The sequence below is a fragment of the Bactrocera dorsalis genome, chromosome 5, assembly GCF_023373825.1.
Source record: "Bactrocera dorsalis isolate Fly_Bdor chromosome 5, ASM2337382v1, whole genome shotgun sequence".
NCBI classification, from domain to species: Eukaryota; Metazoa; Arthropoda; class Insecta; order Diptera; family Tephritidae; genus Bactrocera; species Bactrocera dorsalis.
The window spans coordinates 52,760,914-52,779,678 of NC_064307.1; the positions used below are offsets into that span (position 1 = coordinate 52,760,914).

General features: G+C 35.0%; 1 protein-coding gene across 1 annotated transcript; it reads right to left on the reverse strand.

Moving 5' to 3' along the window:
- Positions 1–2,334: 2,334 nt before the first annotated feature.
- LOC105225230 (chitin deacetylase 1) lies at positions 2,335–18,020 on the reverse strand. The gene is made up of 5 exons (XM_011203602.4): positions 17,059–18,020; positions 11,638–11,798; positions 10,503–10,752; positions 4,238–4,556; positions 2,335–4,076 (listed from the first exon to the last, which is right to left on the reverse strand). Exons 1-5 carry the CDS (start codon positions 17,108–17,110, stop codon positions 3,248–3,250), a joined length of 1,611 nt encoding a protein of 536 aa, XP_011201904.2. The 5' UTR covers positions 17,111–18,020; the 3' UTR covers positions 2,335–3,247.
- Between the last annotated feature and the right edge of the window lie 745 nt (positions 18,021–18,765).

Sequence of the window (18,765 nt, forward strand, 5' to 3'; positions counted from 1 at the left end):
TAAAATTCCGAAATAAAAATTCCAACAATTAAGAAAAGAAATTATAATCTTGTTGTAAGCCTCATAACCGCAGAAAACCAAATTTGTAAACCTTTAGACAGCTTTAATCTAAAAGATAATAGGAGAGTTAATAAAATAAATTTCAATACAATTGTAAATTGCGCAAAAAAAATTTAGGAATAAAAAAATTTTGTAAAAAATGTAATTCTTTGCAATGCTTATGTAATAATGTAGTAGATTTAAGTAATGATTCATGTATAAATAATCTTTAAAAACGTCGTTTGACAAACTGCACGGCTGTCAACAATCAGCATCATCCTAATCGTTATGTTAATAGCAATCGCCTTAATTTTCGGGAAAAAATCTTTTAATAAAACAAAAAGAATATGCACCCAATAAACTGTCACAACTGGCAATAGAAGGACTCAACCAAATACACCTAAAGATTTAAACGAGGACGTTTGAATTTCAAACGGAGACTAGTTAGCACCCCAAACATTTAAAAACTATCATATGATACATTAATATCATATGATACAAAGCAATTGAATACGACACCAACTAAATCGTTGAGAGTGCGATACGTGTAGTGGCAACCTGTAGAAAGCGCAGCGTCAGTAAACTCCATACCCGTTGCAGCGGCAAACATAGGTTAAAAGTTAAGTGTAATTAATTATAAACTTTAGTACTTACACAGAATTCAATAAAGGAGCATAGCTTCCAAATAAAGGAGCATTGCTCCCAAAAAAAAATTTTTTTTTGTAAAAATCTAAATAAAAGGTTTTTAACTTATATAAATGATCAGCATAATGATCAATTTAGCTATGCCCGTCAGTCCAACGTCTCTATATACGTGAATTATAACCTCAGTTTTAGTGATATATATCTGCAATTTGGAGCGCGTCCTTCAAAGAAGCTGCTCATTTGTCGGAGCCGCCGATATTAGCACACTATAGCCAAATAACTAGCGGCTATACAAGCTAAACAATCAAAGTTAAGATCTTGTATGAAATTTGTTTTTTGTTTGATAAAATATTGTCAGAAAATTTGGAACAAATTATTTTTTAAGGCAACGCTAAAATATCTGACGAAAGTTTCCAGATGGACATACTACTTTGAGCAAAATATAGACAGGATAAGAAGAAAAACTGTCAGCATAACCTTGCTGTGTGTTGCTACTTTTTTTTTTTTTGGTTTGTCTCACCTTTAGAACGATATTCGGCCGATTAATCATCACGACGTCGTAAGCATGGATCCAATACTCATCGCCAGTAATAATATGATTCATTACATCCTGATAGTCGGAAAACATTGCTTCACAGACGTTAACGCTATGCTGTTTTTCGAAAAAATTTAGTGACTTTGACTTGCTTTTATTTTGTTGACGTGTTGATCATCGTTTGATGTTGATTGCTGTCCCGGGCGTGGTTCGTCGTCAACACGTTCTCTGCCCTCTCTGAATAATTTGTAGCAATCACCACCGCGCTAGGTAGCGAAAAAAAAAGACGATTGGCGAGCTGTTGTTAACTCGGCAATAATCGCGTAAGCGGTGTATACGCCAGTAAAGAAGAAGAATCATCACCGAAGGCATTTACCAACGTTCTGAAAGTTTCGTACACATAATATAAAGGAAATTTTTTGTTGAATAATTTTCCTTCATGTACATTAGGAAGTCAAGCGTATACTAAACACTAATGATTATTTTAATGTGACATTTGACACAGATGTTTTCGTGCGAAATTTAAATTAAAAAGTATTACTATTTTTTGCCCACTGCTTTTTAAGGGTACACTAGCTTCGTTACAAGCAAAGTCATCGTTTTTATATAAGGAGAATGCATAACAACGTCCGATAAACTTTCGGAGCTTCTGGAGCTCTCCCCTATTGGGGTGGGTCCGAATGAAGATGATTCTTTACTAATTCCACCAGGCACATAACGAATCTTTCTCACCGCGGTTCGACAATTTTCGCTTGACGTTCTCTAAAATGACCCATTTTTCAGAAATGGTTAGATTTTGTTGCGATTTATCAGCAATTCGCATATGGAAACACTTATTTTTGTATATAGCCTAATGTGAATGGTTCTAAACGATATTTGGATTTTGACAGGTCGCTATAAATATAATCGAACTCGAACGTATTCTCCGAGTCACTTTTTTTGTACCTCGGACTTCAGTCGAATGTTTGCTGAAAAGAAATTAAGCTACGATGAAGAGGTAATCGCCAATAGCAATAGACCTTCTACTGTAATGTTACAAGAAGTTTCCAGATCGCAGACATTCTCATTATTTTACCAAGTTGTCAACCCCAACCAATTGGATGATAAAAGAAACATTTTGATTTTAATTTTATATTTTTAATTGGTTGTTTTATTTTTTTCCACAGATCTTTATATCAATCGATCGATTAACATATTAAATTAATGGATAATAGAAAGAAAGTTTCACATACATTAAAAATTATGTCATAAAAAATATTTAAATATACGTACAATAAAACATACTACAAATTAAACACTTTCGCAATATCGCTTTTGCGTCTCAATTCATTTCTCCCTAACACTTTGTGTATATGTGTGTCTGTGTGAGTGTGAGTATTTGTCGAAATTATTTGATATCATGTGTGGAATCGATTGGTTCCGGCTTCTTCTTGTATCTCTTCGTGTATTTCTTTGTGTGTACATATGTTGTTGGGCTTTTACGTAACTTTAAAATTAACACAGCAACGACCTTGAGCGCCAAATACTTATGTGCGGCCCGTATAGATGTGTAAATGGTTGCCAATAATCACTTGACAGCTCGAAGGTCAGTCAAATAATAAAAGTCTTGCAAAATTAGAGCAAACATATGGTTAAAAAGGCAGTGAAAACAAAGAAAGAAATCTTAAAACGAAATCGAAAACAAAAATACAAAATAAAGTGGCATTTTTTAAACTTAATATAATCTTGATTTTATTTTTTAATGTTTAGCTTAGTTATCTGCGTGCGGCCATTAACAGTAAAAATATTTACAAATGATACGGAGCAAATTTATAGAAAAAGTAAGAGTAAGGAAAAGAAAATTATAACACAGCAATTTCGATAGGTAAAAATATGAAGAAGAAGAAGAGAAGTGTAAAATAAGTACAAGAAACTTAAAAACATAAACAGTGAGCTAGGGCACAAACCTTACGAAAAGTCAGAGGACTTAAAATGAGTTAAAACAAAAATAAAGTTCTGGTTGTGCAATTACAGGTGAGCGCGTTTGACTTAGAAGAAACCATCACCGGTTGGGTCATTCACCCATGGGTAGTTGTTCGGGCAGCGCACGCAGGTCTGCAAGTTAATGGTCTCGCCGGGAATTTCCTTGGAGGTCAATTTGCAGGTGTTGGGCACCCAGCAGGCTGGTTTGCCCTCGACCACACACTTCTCCCGCCATGGTTCGAAGTTCTTGGCCTCGCTGATGGTTCGTGGATTCTGCATCCACTGGATGACTTGTGTCATTGTGACGAAGTAGACATCATTGTGATTGGCCAAGATCTCATCGATCCAGTAGAGGAAAGCGTCCAAGAATTCGGGATTGTTCTTCAGCCATGCTGCATGGAAGTAGAGACCCAATGGTGCACGATTTTGATCGTAATGACGATCGAAATTGTGATTGAGGAAGTTATAGAATTGATCACCGGTCAAAATGTTCGAGCACGAATCAACCATAGCGCAACCAGGTAAATATTCATCATTGGCCGGATCCTCACGACGATCTAATTCGTTCATGACCATTTCCCACACCGCATGCGAACGTGTTGGGCAGCTCTGCAGATTGCCGTGGCAACGGTGTGGCATGCGGAAATACATAGTGTATGGCCATAGCGGTGGGTTCGACAAGGGTGCAGTGATTGTGGAGTCGTAGAGGAAAGCTTGTTCTTCCATCATGGTGAATTGATTGTTGCCGCCGACACGCAAGTAAGGGGCGCGTACACCCACCACTGAGTTATCGGTGATGTTGGCGTATTTTTCGATGATGATACGCATGCCAGCCATTTCCTTGGCCCAATCGTCGACGGTGGCGTTCGACCAGAAACGCTCCTCATCGTTGTGACTGTGTACAAGAAGAGAGTGGGAAGAAAGGATGAGAGGGAAGAACATTTTATTGGGCATGCATTTTAAATATGGCGATTTTAATATTTAAATTTTAATAATAATGAATTTGTTATAAATTGTAAAATGAAAGCGTGGTCTAAATTTAAAGTGTCCACTTACGTAATAGAGTGCACAGCAATTTCGTGTCCCTTGCGCGCTGTTTCCTGCACCGCTGAGTAGTTGGTGTACTTGTGTGAAATGAAGTAGGTGGCCTTAATGTCACAACCGTTAGGGTTCTTGCGTCCCTTGAAGATTTCCTTGTACAAATCAATATTGTTGTTATTGATGGCATCATCGAAGGTAATGGTGATCATCATAGGTACATCCTTGGCTGGCAAATCGCCGGGAATCGAAGTGCCATCCTCAGAGCAGAAACAATCGGGCAACACACACACAGTGGGGTCGCAGGGTGGAGCGCGATTGGGATCATTGTCGATATCTGCAAGGCAATTAAGTAAGGGGATAAGGAAAATTATACATTGTGCTTAATCAAGAGGTTTACGGAAAAAAGTTTAGGAAAAGAAAAGGGTATGTTTAAAAGTATGAAAACATTGAAAGTTTTATAAAATTAATTCAAAATTATTGGAAGTGAAGGTTTTTTAGGGATACTTAGTGTATATGAAATTTTTCTTCACTAGTATCAGATGCTTATAACAGCTACCTAAAAGCTTTTTAAGCTTTCATATCGTCTACTAAATTTACGACATGTGTTTTGATGAAGAACTTGTGCTTTATAGTTACGCGATTGACTTCGATCGGGATCCGAAATTGAGCTTAGAAGCATTGAAAGCGCAAGGAACTAAAAGTTCACTGAAAGTAACAATGAAGCTTCACATGATATATTTCGAAGAGCAGTTGAAGTGGAAGCTCGAAAAGGTTAAAATACTTAGAGATGGTGCGTTGTATACCTCATACCTTAAGTACTTGATAGGAACGGTATTCCTGCTCTGTATTTTTTTATTATACGTGAGGCCTTAAATGCCTTGTGCATTAACAAAATTCATTAGTATATAAATATTTGTATATTTTTTACTGCTAAGGGTTTATTGTAACGGTAATGAATACATTTGAATATTTTTCTTGTTTCAATACTATTGCGAAATTCCGGTGGTGATTCATCGATCGTTTGTTGGCTGCGCTAATTGCTTTGGCCACCGCTAATGCATTCACCTATAACACCAAAGAGTCGGCGCGGCGACCGAATGCAAGAGTTCAACGTCCAACTAATCATTTTGCAGCCGTTTTTCCTAATGCAATTGAATTTATTATTTATTATTGTTTTGTTGGTGTACATTATTTGTGTAATTTTAACAGTTGAAGAAATAGCGGTATCATTATGGTAGACTTATGTCAATGAACTTAACGGTTTGAAAGTGGAAATTCGTTAACGCATATTAGTTATTCAAACAGCGCCACTAACATAATTTATACACATAGCATGAAAACGAAATAAATAATTAAAAATTGATTTGGTATGCGAACACACACATACATACGCACACAGAAAATTGTTAAAAACAATTGAAAATAGTACCGTTATTGTTTTTATTGCGCCAATGGATTGTAGGCGTGCTGACGCCGCTGCGGTCAGTGGCCAAGTGCGGCGGGGCCCAGGCTTAGGCGTAGCTTTTGGCATGTGAATTACTGACAAATGTTGGCGACTATGTTGGTGGATCATCAATTATGGGCAGCGCGTCGTCGGCCACGTCGCCAAAGCATTCAAATATGTGCACGCATGCAAATCACTGAATATTTATATGTGTGTATTATGGATGTGTATACATGTGGATGTATGCGTTGTCACGCATGAATATGGCAATTTAAGCGTGTGTGCAACACATTTCTCAATTAAAGAAAGGCCTGTGCGTTGAATAGTTGTAGGCAAGTGCGACTAAAGCGCTGGGTGACACACTATCCTCATATAAAAGCACATACATACTCATGCGTTGGTTGTGGTAGCGAGCGGTACGTGTGTGGAAATTTGAACATCAAACGCTTGGAAAAGCGGCAGTTAAGTAAATGTAAAAAATCGCTGAACCCCTAAATATTTACATACAGATATATACATATGAATATATGTATATACGTAAATGCAGTTATTCATTCGTTCATACGAGTATATACTTAAAATTGGAAGGGAATCACTTGGGGCATAGCAAACGTTTTGAGAAATTTCAGCATGAAAGCCTCGTCTAAGGCCGGCATACGCCTTCAGTCCACGCAGTCTTCACCTTGTGCATTGCTGATGTGTGTTTTTCAATTGTTGTGCATTTTTAAATATTTGACGGACGGACTTTAATGGCAACTTTTACTTTGCAAATCGCATTCGTTTGCTAAGTTTTGTTTGCTCACGCGGCATTTTCACATGACAGATTGTGTGCTGTATTATCGCTAAGAAATAAACTGCGGAGAGTTTAAAAAATATTTGTATAAAGAGTCTTTCACTGAAATGAAAGCTGCGTTATCGAAGTGTTGCAAAAATAACTATTTACATCTGACTGAAGTGAAATATCTTGTCACAGTTGAATTTTGATGAATGGGTGGCCACTCGGCTGGCGTTAGGCATTATGCATGACTAAACTATAAACAAAGGTGTGCGAATTCATGATAAAATGTTGAATGCAGTTACTCGCAATAACACTAGTGGCGAAATATAATTTACAACCTAGTTTTTCCCAAAGACTTCATGGACATAGTCATAGCTTTTGGCCGAAAAGACGTAAATACTGGAATTTTGGATATAATAACGTAAAGATTTTCCACTACGTACTCTCCGCATGCTAAGACAAATCGATTATTTTACGAGAAAACTCGATTTTCGAGTAGAATCGGAAACGAGTTTACTATCCCTACTGGCAGCCATCGGGGCACATATAAAACCTCCGCACAATAACCACCACAAAAAAAATGATTTTTAATTTATATGGAAAACAGAAAATTTGAAATAGGCACCTTTTAATATTAATATTAAGAGCTCATCTTTTGAGTGACTTTTTTTTACACATTTTCGAAAGTTTTGAGCCTGTTTTTCAGTTGAAAAAAAAAAGGTTGCCTCAGAATGACACACCCTAATATGTATATTATATTTGTAGAGCGGATAATTTTGTATTTGCATGTTATTTTTTCAAAGCTCTAGATTTATTTCTATAAGTCAAAATATCACAAAATCTCTTGCTATATTAATTTATATATAGTATATGTACTTATGTATAATTACTTAATGTAGGTATGATAACTCATGAGGAGTGGCAGCGCTTGAAATAATTTCTATGCAACTTAATTTTTTGAATACTAGCGTGTATGAATGGTGCATGAGGTTGCAAGAAATTGTCAATAGTTTTTGCATGAAATATTCGCTGCAAGTCTTTCACTGGACCACACTGTTATTAAATAACTGTAGGTACGGCTCTTCCTTATTATGCTTAATTTTTACGATTGGTTTTTTAATTTTTCAATACAATTTCGACTATACCTCTCTTTTGTTCATTTGCCTCTCGTATATGGAGAGTATTTGTTATATAAGCGAATGTATTATTTGCTCGTTGCCGAAGGGTACTAAAGACTTTTTTATAACCATTTATGTTGATTTCTGATAATTTTTTCTTTTTTTTGTGTAATGTTTTTGTACATTTGTGTGCTTATCTTTAACTCTTTTGAAAAAAAGGAAGTCATTAAGTCAGGTTCCATTGTTTTTCAATTTATTTATTATGTTTTGTTTCGTTTTAGCTTTTATTTGTGCTGAAACATGCCGAAAGCTGAAATTGCTTTCATTTCGGTTATGTCATCGAACCAGTTCCTGCAGGTTAACGCAGCTGTAGGCGATTGTGTCGCTATTTGTTTACTACATATAACTTTATATTTTTGGAATGTAAACATATATATGAGTGAACGAATATATATATGAATGCAAATACACTGTATCCCTACGAATTTCAGTGTCTTGTTGCTTCTGCTTCGTATATGCAAATGTGTAAGTGTTGGTTGACTCTTGTTATCGAAGATATGATTAATTGCCTGAACTGTGTACAAAACTGTACAATATTCACTCAATGCAACTGACCTTTGTTTAAATGAATTACGTAAATGGGATACACAATTTTGGAAAGGCGGATGCTTCTCAGGTATTTTTATAAGTATAGTTGGTTATAGGTAGGGAGATTGCCTGCCTGAGTTTGAAATTTTAATAACTTTGTCAGTATTCGAAATTTATTTGCAAAATAAAATTACTAAATTTATTCAGTATGGTCAGAGTAAAGAGCTCAGCAAGTGAAATTGGTCCAAAGTAAAGTTGTTATGTAAAACTTAATAAAAACTGATGTAATGTCTACAAAACTGAATGATTTAAAAGAGGAGAATTACACTTTTCAAAACCCGTACAGCATGGCGTATAAGTAACCCAAAATTACATTTCGTTTGCTGTTTTAGTTCAAAAGCTATATGCTTATTGGTGAATAAGACCAAACTACAAATATTTTTAAACATCAATACTTTTGAGATACTAGCACAAAGTTGCTAAAAACTATACCAAAAGAACAAGTCATCAGAAATACTTCTGCAACATCTTACTTTTATTAAACAATTCTACAAATTTGTATTTGTTTCAATTTTATATTATTTCTTTATTATCAGAGTTTTTTTCTTCATTTGTCCATGGCAGAATCATTAAAATCATATCCCGATTTCGTGACTAATCAGTACCTCTGCACCTAATTGGCGGTTCTCACATTTTCTGCCACTAATTTCAGTTTGCTCAATTTTTTATGGTTTTTGTTTCTTTTTTTATTGTTTTTTGATAATTACCAACAGTTTTTTCGCAGTCAATTTGTTACAGCGCGTCTAATTTTCCACGGTTCGCTATATGCTCGAATGTTGCAAATTCAACCGCATTCAAATTATACTTTCATCAGCTCGTTGAAAGGTTTTTCTGTTGATTTTTTTATGTTTTGGTTTTGCCACACTTTTAATACTTGGCAGTTTTTTCTTCGAGGCACATTTGCGGTAAATTTGTGTACCGGCACCAAATATTGATTGTTATCGTCTATCTGCCGAAACTTTGTATAATCAACAACAGGTTAACTTAGCCGAGCAAAGTGCAACGGTATTGAGGTTGCAAGTTGAGTTCGTGTTTATTTTTAAACACAACAACATAATATTGTGTCGAAATATCCAGCAGTAGGAGAAGAAGAAGCAGCAGTTGAATACCAAAACTCTTGGCAAGAAAGAAAAAAGTCATCGAATTTTTGCTGCAATCTTGAAACCGGTATTTATAATATTTTGAATATACTTGAGTAAAAAATGTTGTATGTTTTTGCTGTCGTTGTTACTATGGATGTGGCAGTAAGCACATACTGTTCAAGCTGAGCGCATGTGCGGCTGAAATTGGTAGCGCACCGACAAAGCGGTTTTAAAAAAGAAACAACAAGCGATATTTAACTTAACAACAACAACAAACTGTATAAGTTTTCTTTTATAGGCAACCAAAAACTTTAATCTGTTAAGCTCTACAACGGCTTAAGGCACACCAAAATCAGGTATGCGCATTTTACAGATATGAAGATAAATGAGAACATGTAGATCTATATATACATTTGTATATATATATATATTTATATATATATATATATGTTTATATATATATATATATTTATATATATTTGTATATATACATATATTACATTAACATATATACATATGCATATGTATATCCGTATGTTCGGCTAATTTTAAGCTTTCAATTTTGATTTACAACAAAATCCGCAAGCCCCGTTCGTAATTCGGGAATAGTGCGCAGGCGGAACCCCAATCAATTGCGCATTTTACAGATATGAAGATAAATGAGAACATGTAGATCTATATATACATTTGTATATATATATATATTTATATATATATAAATATATATATATATATATATATTTATATATATTTGTATATATATATTACATATACATATATACATATATACATATGTATATGTATATCCGTATGTTCGGCTAATTTTAAGCTTTCAATTTTGATTTACAACAAAATCCGCAAGCCCCGTTCGTAATTCGGGAATAGTGCGCAGGCGGAACCCCAATTATCCGTAAACACCAGCCTATGTATTATATATGTATGTACATATATTATATTTAAAGTGCTACCGAGGTACAGATTCGCATTGAGTAATTCCGCCTATAACAACAACTGCGGCCGATTTGTCACGTTTTGGCTTTTGACATTTTTAGGTGAGCCACCAATATTGAAAATTAAACACGCGAAGCTACAAAGTGCGTTCAGATCACGATTTTATGGTAACCCAGGGATAATTTTTTTATAATTTACAAAGATATTTTGTTATATAGTTTAATTACTGAATATTATATTAAGCTTGAGTAGTACTCACCGCAAGTGTTCTCATCGGAACCGTCTGAGCAATCTTTCTCGCCGTTACAGAAGAGACCGCGCTCAATGCAGTTGCCATCACCACAAGCCAAGAAACCATCTTGACAGAGTGGCTCGTCTGTGTGTAGCAAAGGTTTGACACGTCTCTCCTTGTTCTTCGATTTACAATTCTTTACGGACTCTTTCCAGTCACAAGTCTGCTTCTCAATGTCGAAGTACAGACCAGCCGGACAACGGATGGCTTGCAGACCCTGTATGCATAAAAGAGAGAGAGAGAGAAAGGGAGAAATTATAAGAGGTTCATTAGAAAAACATTTTATGCTTATTTAAGTAATAAATAGGTATCTTAAGGGAAAAGAAAAGTTAAAAGATTAACTGAGTTTCCAACTATTTCTAAATACCATGTACTTATAGTAGATACAACCTTGTTGATCAGAACCCAGAGTGACAGTGGTCAATATAAGAAAAGAAAATGAAATGATGAATAAAACAGAGAGCTTTTCTCTTACATGTGTTCTCTTTGTCATCATTTATTTTTATTTGAGACCAGGTAGTATTGAAAGTACTTGAAATTAGTTGCGGTTCCAGAAAAAAACAAAAGTTCAACAAATACAGCATTCGTGAGAAGCAAAGCTCCTGTCTAGAACTTATAAGACCATAAATTACTCTCAAAGGTTAATAGTGTCAATTACCTTAAAGAAGTTTTGAAAAGAGTGAACTAAAGAAAATTTTCAAATTTTGTTCTCAACTTCAACATTGTTATACATATATCGAATGTAGAATAACATGTAAAGAAATAGATTTTTGAGAACTAGAGAATAATAAAATTCTACAAAATTCTTCAGCGAAAGAGTATTGATGCTCTGTGTCAGCTTAATAGCTATATACATTTCTCAAATATCGGTTGACTATTTGTTCGATGTTTTTGGGTGATTGAAATTAATCAGTTTTCTTGTGCTCAAATAATCAATTGTACGCAAAATAGATTGCGAGAAACTACTATGTATCTTTTAGCACTGACGCACAAATGCTTACATCTTTCCAAGATTTGTGGACAATTAAATTTCATATATTCTATTTGCATTCTTCGTGTTCTTCGTTAACTTCTTATCACCTATAAGCGAGTTTTAACTTACCGACGATGTGCACTGAATGACATCACGACAGTTATCGCCTTCTCCAGCGACTAAACGGAACCATTCGCCAGCATCTTTATCTTTGCAGAGTTCCTTTTCGAAGGATTCCTCTTTTTTGGGCTCCTCTGTGGCGGCTTGACGTCTCACACGATCGGCAGAAGCTGAAACGTAAAAACGCAAATTTATAAGAAAAGTTAATTAATTCATAAACTATGAGTCAAGTTATGCATTTAATTATTCACATTTATAAATTACTTTTTTGCATTTATGCAAAACGAGCTAATTTGAGCAGAAATAATGCTTCATCGGCTATTTTAAGCATATTTTTATGAATATTAATAAGCGAAATAAATTATAATGTTATTATTTAAACGGTGCCGTAAAAAGCGGCACTAGTGACCAGCTACTGCAGTTCATCAACTAGTGACAAGTGAGAAATTGAAAACATACTTGACGTTTTAGTTAAAGCCGCAATGTTAGGCTGATTGGCGTCGTGTGTAGGAACAACAAACCGGAAGTAGTTTAGGCCACAAAGCACTTGTGACAACGATTCGATTTGTATAATACCGCCAGGCATCTATAAGTAACCATTTGCGGCATGTTGTTTAAGTGCGTCTGCGCGCGCACGAAAAGTGGGTTTCAAGTGAATGCCATGATTAAAGCTTCCTGCTTGACATATGTCAAATGACTGCGCACAAATAATGCCCAAAATACAAGTATGCATATACTAATGATTTGCTTTTGGCAACACGTGTGCGCTCGGCAACACCGTTTTGAGCGCTCGTCGCGACCATTAATGCCAACCGCTGCTAAAGCGCTTGTTGTTGGGCGGCCAAACTGCAAACTGGTGTAACCGGTTGTTTTGATCACCGTTGATCGTTGGGCTGATGGCTGATGATTAGCTGCTGTTGTTACTTAAGATAAATAGAACATGGTACGACTTGGCACCGATTTAAGTGACAATTATAAAGGTGTTAAAACCAACAACACACTGAATGGGCAACGGCAATGGACAAATTGAGGCGGAGTGAAAGAAGGTACTGGTTATTATAGTAACAACAGCTTGTAAACAGTGGTTAATTAGTTTGATCAACAACAAAGTGTAGAGGGAAGCAGAAGCTGTGGCTTGCGCATGAAAGAGTTATGTGAAAGCGAAAGTGCACTAAAAAGAGATGGAGACATTGTTGGTTCTTCAATATTCTTAGATCTCAAGGCAGTTTGGGGTTGGTGTACTGGGAAAGGACAAGGTTATTTAAATAAAGAATTGCTGTTAACTAATCAACTTGCCACAAATGTTCGATAATGTTTAATGGTTCTATAATAAAAGCTAATACTTCGAAGAGCTGGTCTATTCCCTGTTGGGTGCTCCTAAACATCTTTCCTTACATACGGTTAGAGAAAATTTGTATCTTGTCATTAATCTGAGATCTTGGAGATCTTAGAACCAGATGTAAGATTTGAAACCCTGCAAATATGTTAAAGAAGAGTCTCTAGCATCGTATGGCACCCTCTGTTTTGTAGGGTTTGTATTTTTACAGATGATTAGCAGACATATTTAGTGAATAAAAGACTGTTGAGCTTGGAATATTTTTGACCTCTCAATCCCTCCCCTTTTCTCAAAAAAATTAAATGTGCAAGCAAAAAAAAAATATGTTTATATAAGTATTACTATATTATTGGCGTAACGCATTAAAGTAGCGTTTGCTCTTTATATTTTTATTTTACCTCTTGCTTGTTCGATTCGACAAATAGCATTCGGTTAGTTAAGGCTGCTTCTAAGTTTGTAGTTTAATGGCAGGCAATAAGGCAGACGTGAAAATAGTTAGCTAATATGAAAACGAATAGGAAGGAATAGGAAGTTAGAAATATTAGGATAAAGGTACTGATATTCAATTTCTAAAACGATTTTGCTAGCGCTTAAAAATTCTTCGTGTCGTTGAATTTTCGAGGTCAGCCGATTTTATAAACACATAAATTAGGACAATTAAAGTGTTTAAAACGAAGAAGAATGCGTAGCTATATTCTAAATAGAGCCAGTCCCGTCTTAATTAGTTTTTGCACTGTATTCATTAAGCCAGTTTAGGACCACACGAATCACTTAAAGCAACCTCTCCTTAGACAACATTTATAAGTTAAATTAAATTATTTTTATGAAAATTGCCGTCTTCGTTCACAAGCAATTCCACCGGTTCTTCGAGAGGAATTTCTATTTGAAAACTGGTTTAATACAAGCTGCAACTAGATGCCAGCTGCACTATTGCAAATTTGTTTATTGCAATTTATAGAAACAGACTCTCGTTGTCACATAAAAATAAAAGTTGTTTCACTGCAACACCAAAACGACCTTTCACAAATGCAAAACAAAAAACTCACGCAAAACACTACAAACAAAAGCAAAACTCAATAATTTTAATCAGTGGAGTTGTCAAGGTTGACTAGAGCAACGAAATATAAGCGATGCTATGTGTCAGGCTTATTAAAAGGGAATGCAGTAAATGAAGAAGGAGAGTGGAAAGCCAAATATGTACATGAACATGTTTGTTTGGGTTCGTGTGTGGTGAATGTTTACGGTGAGTACATGGTAAAACGAGCAGATGCAACAATTATGAAATGTCTGTGTTGCAGTTTACAAACATGCAACCTTTTGCATAATCGCTTTGTTGCAAGGTTACTTTTTGATAAAAATAACTATGAAACGGGATGGTGTAGATTGAATACAACATTTTGAAACTCGCAGCAATTTAATTATGCTTATTTTGCTGTTAGAAATTAAAAGTAAAATTGGATATAGTTATTAATTAATAATATTTTTTTTTATAGTTTTGTACTCCATTCAGTTTTATTGCTTTCAGCCACTTAAGATTATGTAAGCCACTTATATTCGTGTATCTGACGCTTCTTGTCTTAATTATGGGTTGTAAATGATTGAAAATAAGTTTTCTTTTAAAAACTTTTATTGATTTTTGGCATTTTGAGACTTTTGCCCGTCTTTAAGGGCGTTTAACAATCAATAATTTATAAACCTTTTTAGAACGCTTATTAATTCATTGTTGTTGCTATCTTCGAGAATACTATTCGCGCCGATTATCAACCTACATGTTGCGCCAACATATTTACATGAAATTTGTAAGTAAATCGACCTAGTTGATTTTATTGTCATTAAATTTTACGTGATGAAAACCTCGCAACAAATCCATGTAAATAATTTATTGACATTGGCAAGAGCTTCAAACGATTAACCTTTGAACAGCTTGACAAATCAGATGGGTATAATTTATGGAAGGATAAAATGCCGCTTTTCTGACATTAGGCGGTTGTAAGTCTGCTTTGATTGGAATGTTTGATTATTTACTACATAGTTTCTTAAATTTAGCTGTGAATATTTTATCTCATCTGAGATTATATACATACACACATACATATATTATATAGAAGGGTTATATTGAAAGGTATGTGCAGTAAATATCGGTTATTTTAAAGCATTATGCACGGTTTTTATATGAATGCGGCAAATGTCGCATTTACAACAACTGCTGTAGTTCATTTCCAATATACATATGTATTAGAAGAAAGTTAGCGACATATTTACATAAGTACCAGAGAGATTACTAAAAAATTTGTAATATAGGTGTAGTAGAGAAAATAAATAATATATCAATAATAATAAATTAAAAAAAAAGTGTTAAAATGCAGGAAATTTAAAAAATTATATTTGATTTAAAGCTATATATATATACATCAAATACCATAATATAACTTCAATAATTTAAGGAAAAATCATAGAAAACGTATCTGAGTTGAAGAAAATCCCCAAACAATAAATTTCCCATAGCTATTAATGGGAAATTATTTTCGTCCACTACTATTAAATCAATTTAATTACCCTGGTGTGTTAGTTCTGAAATCATCTGAAGTAAGTTGCTAAAGAAACCCTCTAAAATTTGCCATAAAGCTATTTGAATATGCAATAAAATTAAGCTAAGATTTTTTTGTTGTCAAAACTAGTTTCTTGCCAAACCCGCCAACTCAGTTGAAATCTGGCAACTATGTCTGCCTGAGTTCACGTGCACTCCGCTAAGTGCACGCGCACCTGAGTAACCAAGTGTTTCCGGTATTTTGCACAGCTATACAAATTGGCCGGCTGTACTTAAACACCTACACATATACTTTCATACAAACTAGTAGCAGCATATACTCGTACTCCACTACCTCTAACCGTTTATTTTTTGTTGCTTGTGAAAAAGTGGGTGAAGTATGACAAATGACGGCACCATAATTTTGGTTGTGTAGTTAACTGCAACGCATTCAAAGGAAATGTGCAGTATAACGGTATATTGTAATGTTATTAATGTTGTTGACTATATGACATACACATTCGAAATGTGTATAATTATGCCATGCGCAGATCTCTAGCAGTGAAAGTTGGCTTACATAAATTATGCAAGACAATTTGTCCGGGTTCCGACTTGCAATGCAAAGTGTGTGCAGAAAAAAAAGAAAGCCTTTGCTCTCAATAGCTTTTAGATGCACTGCAAATAATTTTGATTAATTTTGAATACCGAAATTAATGAAAATATTGTGAGAACACAAAATGAGCATTTAATGTCTCTACACATAACGGAAGAGGATGAGGGAGGATTCTCTTAGGAAACTGAACTTTTATATTATTGAAGCTAAAGTTTCTACATACAATAATAGTATTTCTTAATGCTGAAGAGTTCATGGCTTTAAAGGTTTTCTACCAAAATTTGTTATACAATTTCTTGGAAACTCTGTTTGGTTTTAAGTTCTGCATATTATACACAGTTGGCGTGTATAAATTTTATTTCCAGACATAGACGCTAACAAAAATTCTTATTTTCAATTATTTATCCTAATTAGGATTTCTAAAGTTAGACTATCCACTATCCTTTAAAACATGACTTAGTTCTCAACTTTACTGGAAAGTAGTTTCATAGTGGATAGATCGTTGAAATTTTCTTTTCCAATAAAACAGAACACTTAGAAAGTACTTGACCTAACCTTTTGTACATTACTTATGGAATGTAGTTTTAAACGTATTAACAGAAAAATACTTTTTTCTACTAGTTAGTTCGGGTTGCTCGCTAAACTGTATGTACCGCAAGAACCGTAAAACGTTTGGAAACAAAATGAAATTACTAAGAACTTAGAATGCTAGGATGCACGAAAATAGTTTTGAAGTTATTTAGCAAAAAAATAAAAGAAATTATAATATTTTAAGCACGAAATAAAATTAAAGTGCTCAAAAATATGAATAGAAAATTATTTCAAGAAATATGCACTTGTACAAATTATTTACTTAGCTCCTTAAAAAATTTTAAAATATAACTTTGACACATATTTTCATAAACACTTTCAAAATATAGCTTAAGCACTTAATTTTTTTCGTAAATCACTCACCTGTCGCAGCAGCTACAGCTAAAATGGCAAAAACCACAAAGAGCTTTGCCATTGTGTGTCTTTGTTTATTCGATTTTATTTTTATTTACTAACGATGGAGTCTGAAGCACCACCAGCAATCACCGCAGCAACTATCTACGAACGGTATTCACGTTTCAACGTAAGAAATTGCAATAACTCGAAGCACACACAAACTTTCAGTGTTAAATGTTTAAGTGGGGCTCACGACGACGTAGCGAACCTCACTAAAAATAAATATATTTGTGCTTTTTTCTTTATAAGCAGAAGAGGAGAGATCGTTTCAGTACAAAGCGCACTATAGCAAATTTGTCCTACCGATCACTAGCAGAGTTCCACTTACACTGCGCCAGCGCAACACCACAAAGATCGCAGCAACTGTCGCGGACAAGTAAATAAAGCAACGAGCGCCCGCACACACACACACGTACACAAAACAACCGCGTAACAACGTTTGTACGTACAGACGACTAACGTATGGCCAAATGTATCTGGTATATGGGTGTCAGCCTTCGGAATCGCTGACTTCTTCTACTTTTATTACAGCAAATGAAATGAAAATGCCAACACAAACTCCACAATTACAAGAACAACACTAACGGCACATATACAGTTGTAGATTTGAGCACAGCGCAGCGAGTCGGCAGTGTTGAATATGTTGAACTTGTTTGTTGGCTACTCTCAGCTCTTCACCACTTTCAGCAGGGGAAGTGCGAACGCTGCAGTTGCGTTCCACAAATTGTTATGCACTTTCGGAACGTAGTCGTGTATGCAACACTCACGTAAGTGTACGAGGATATTTCGTATGTGGATTTTTTATTGCGTGGAAAAAACTATAATTTCTCAATCGAATTTTAAAGCAACTTCTAGAGGTAAATACATATATTCAACGCGTTCGTTGCGAATTTTCTACGAAAATCTTTACATGTCGCGCCGTGTCAGCCTAAGAGAGCGTCTGACACAACAACACGCTTTTATATTGAAATGCTTTTGGCTCCGAGATCCGGCCGGGAGACTGCGCGTTGCCGTGTTGAGTTTCTTCTGCCTTTGGTAGTAGTTGTTTGGGCGGGGTAATGCTGGCATTACTCATTTGGAGTTGTTGGGGAAATGTGAAGCGTTGGTGTTGCTGAAGGTTTAGCAAATGTGGTGAGTCTCCGACGCAGACGCATACACGTAAATGGTAAATACGCCAACTATTCAGGTGTTAAACGATTTCAATATATGTACATTGGGTATTGATAATGAGTATTATGTTATACCACATATGTCATGAGCGACGCCAGAAACTTACAGAGTGATTTCATGAATTGTGATGCGATTGAAGATTTCGACATTAACAGGAAGAAAAAAAAGAAAAGGCGGTTATTCCATCGAAAATTTACTTCTAATTCAGCAAAAGAACCCGTGTTATGCCATCGCAAGTAGCAACATGAATATTACGGAGCTCTTTTGTGTGCAATTTTGTTGACTTCATGATTACTGTTTAATTATTTCTTCTAAATTTTGAATAAAATAAATTAAATGACATAAAATGAAACTTGAAAGTATCGCCGTGAAATCATCTATTCTTTCTGAACCATGCAGTTAAAAGTGAACCTTTAGTTTATAAATACTTATTTTAATGATGAAACATCAGAAGATACAGGTGATGAGGCTAATGGAAATCATAATTGTCTTACTCAATTAGAG

What these genes read in the sequence shown, in the direction of transcription:
- LOC105225230 (XM_011203602.4), bottom strand. Translation starts at nt 17,110, where the DNA reads ATGGCAAAGCTCTTTGTGGTTTTTGCCATTTTAGCTGTAGCTGCTGCG. An exon ending in TCATTCAGTGCACATCGTCG is followed by an intron (nt 10,753 to 11,637) that starts GTAAGTTAAAAC and finishes TTATGCATACAG; the next exon opens with GGTCTGCAAGCCATCCGTTG. An exon ending in TTCCGATGAGAACACTTGCG is followed by an intron (nt 4,557 to 10,502) that starts GTGAGTACTACT and finishes ATTGCCTTGCAG; the next exon opens with ATATCGACAATGATCCCAAT.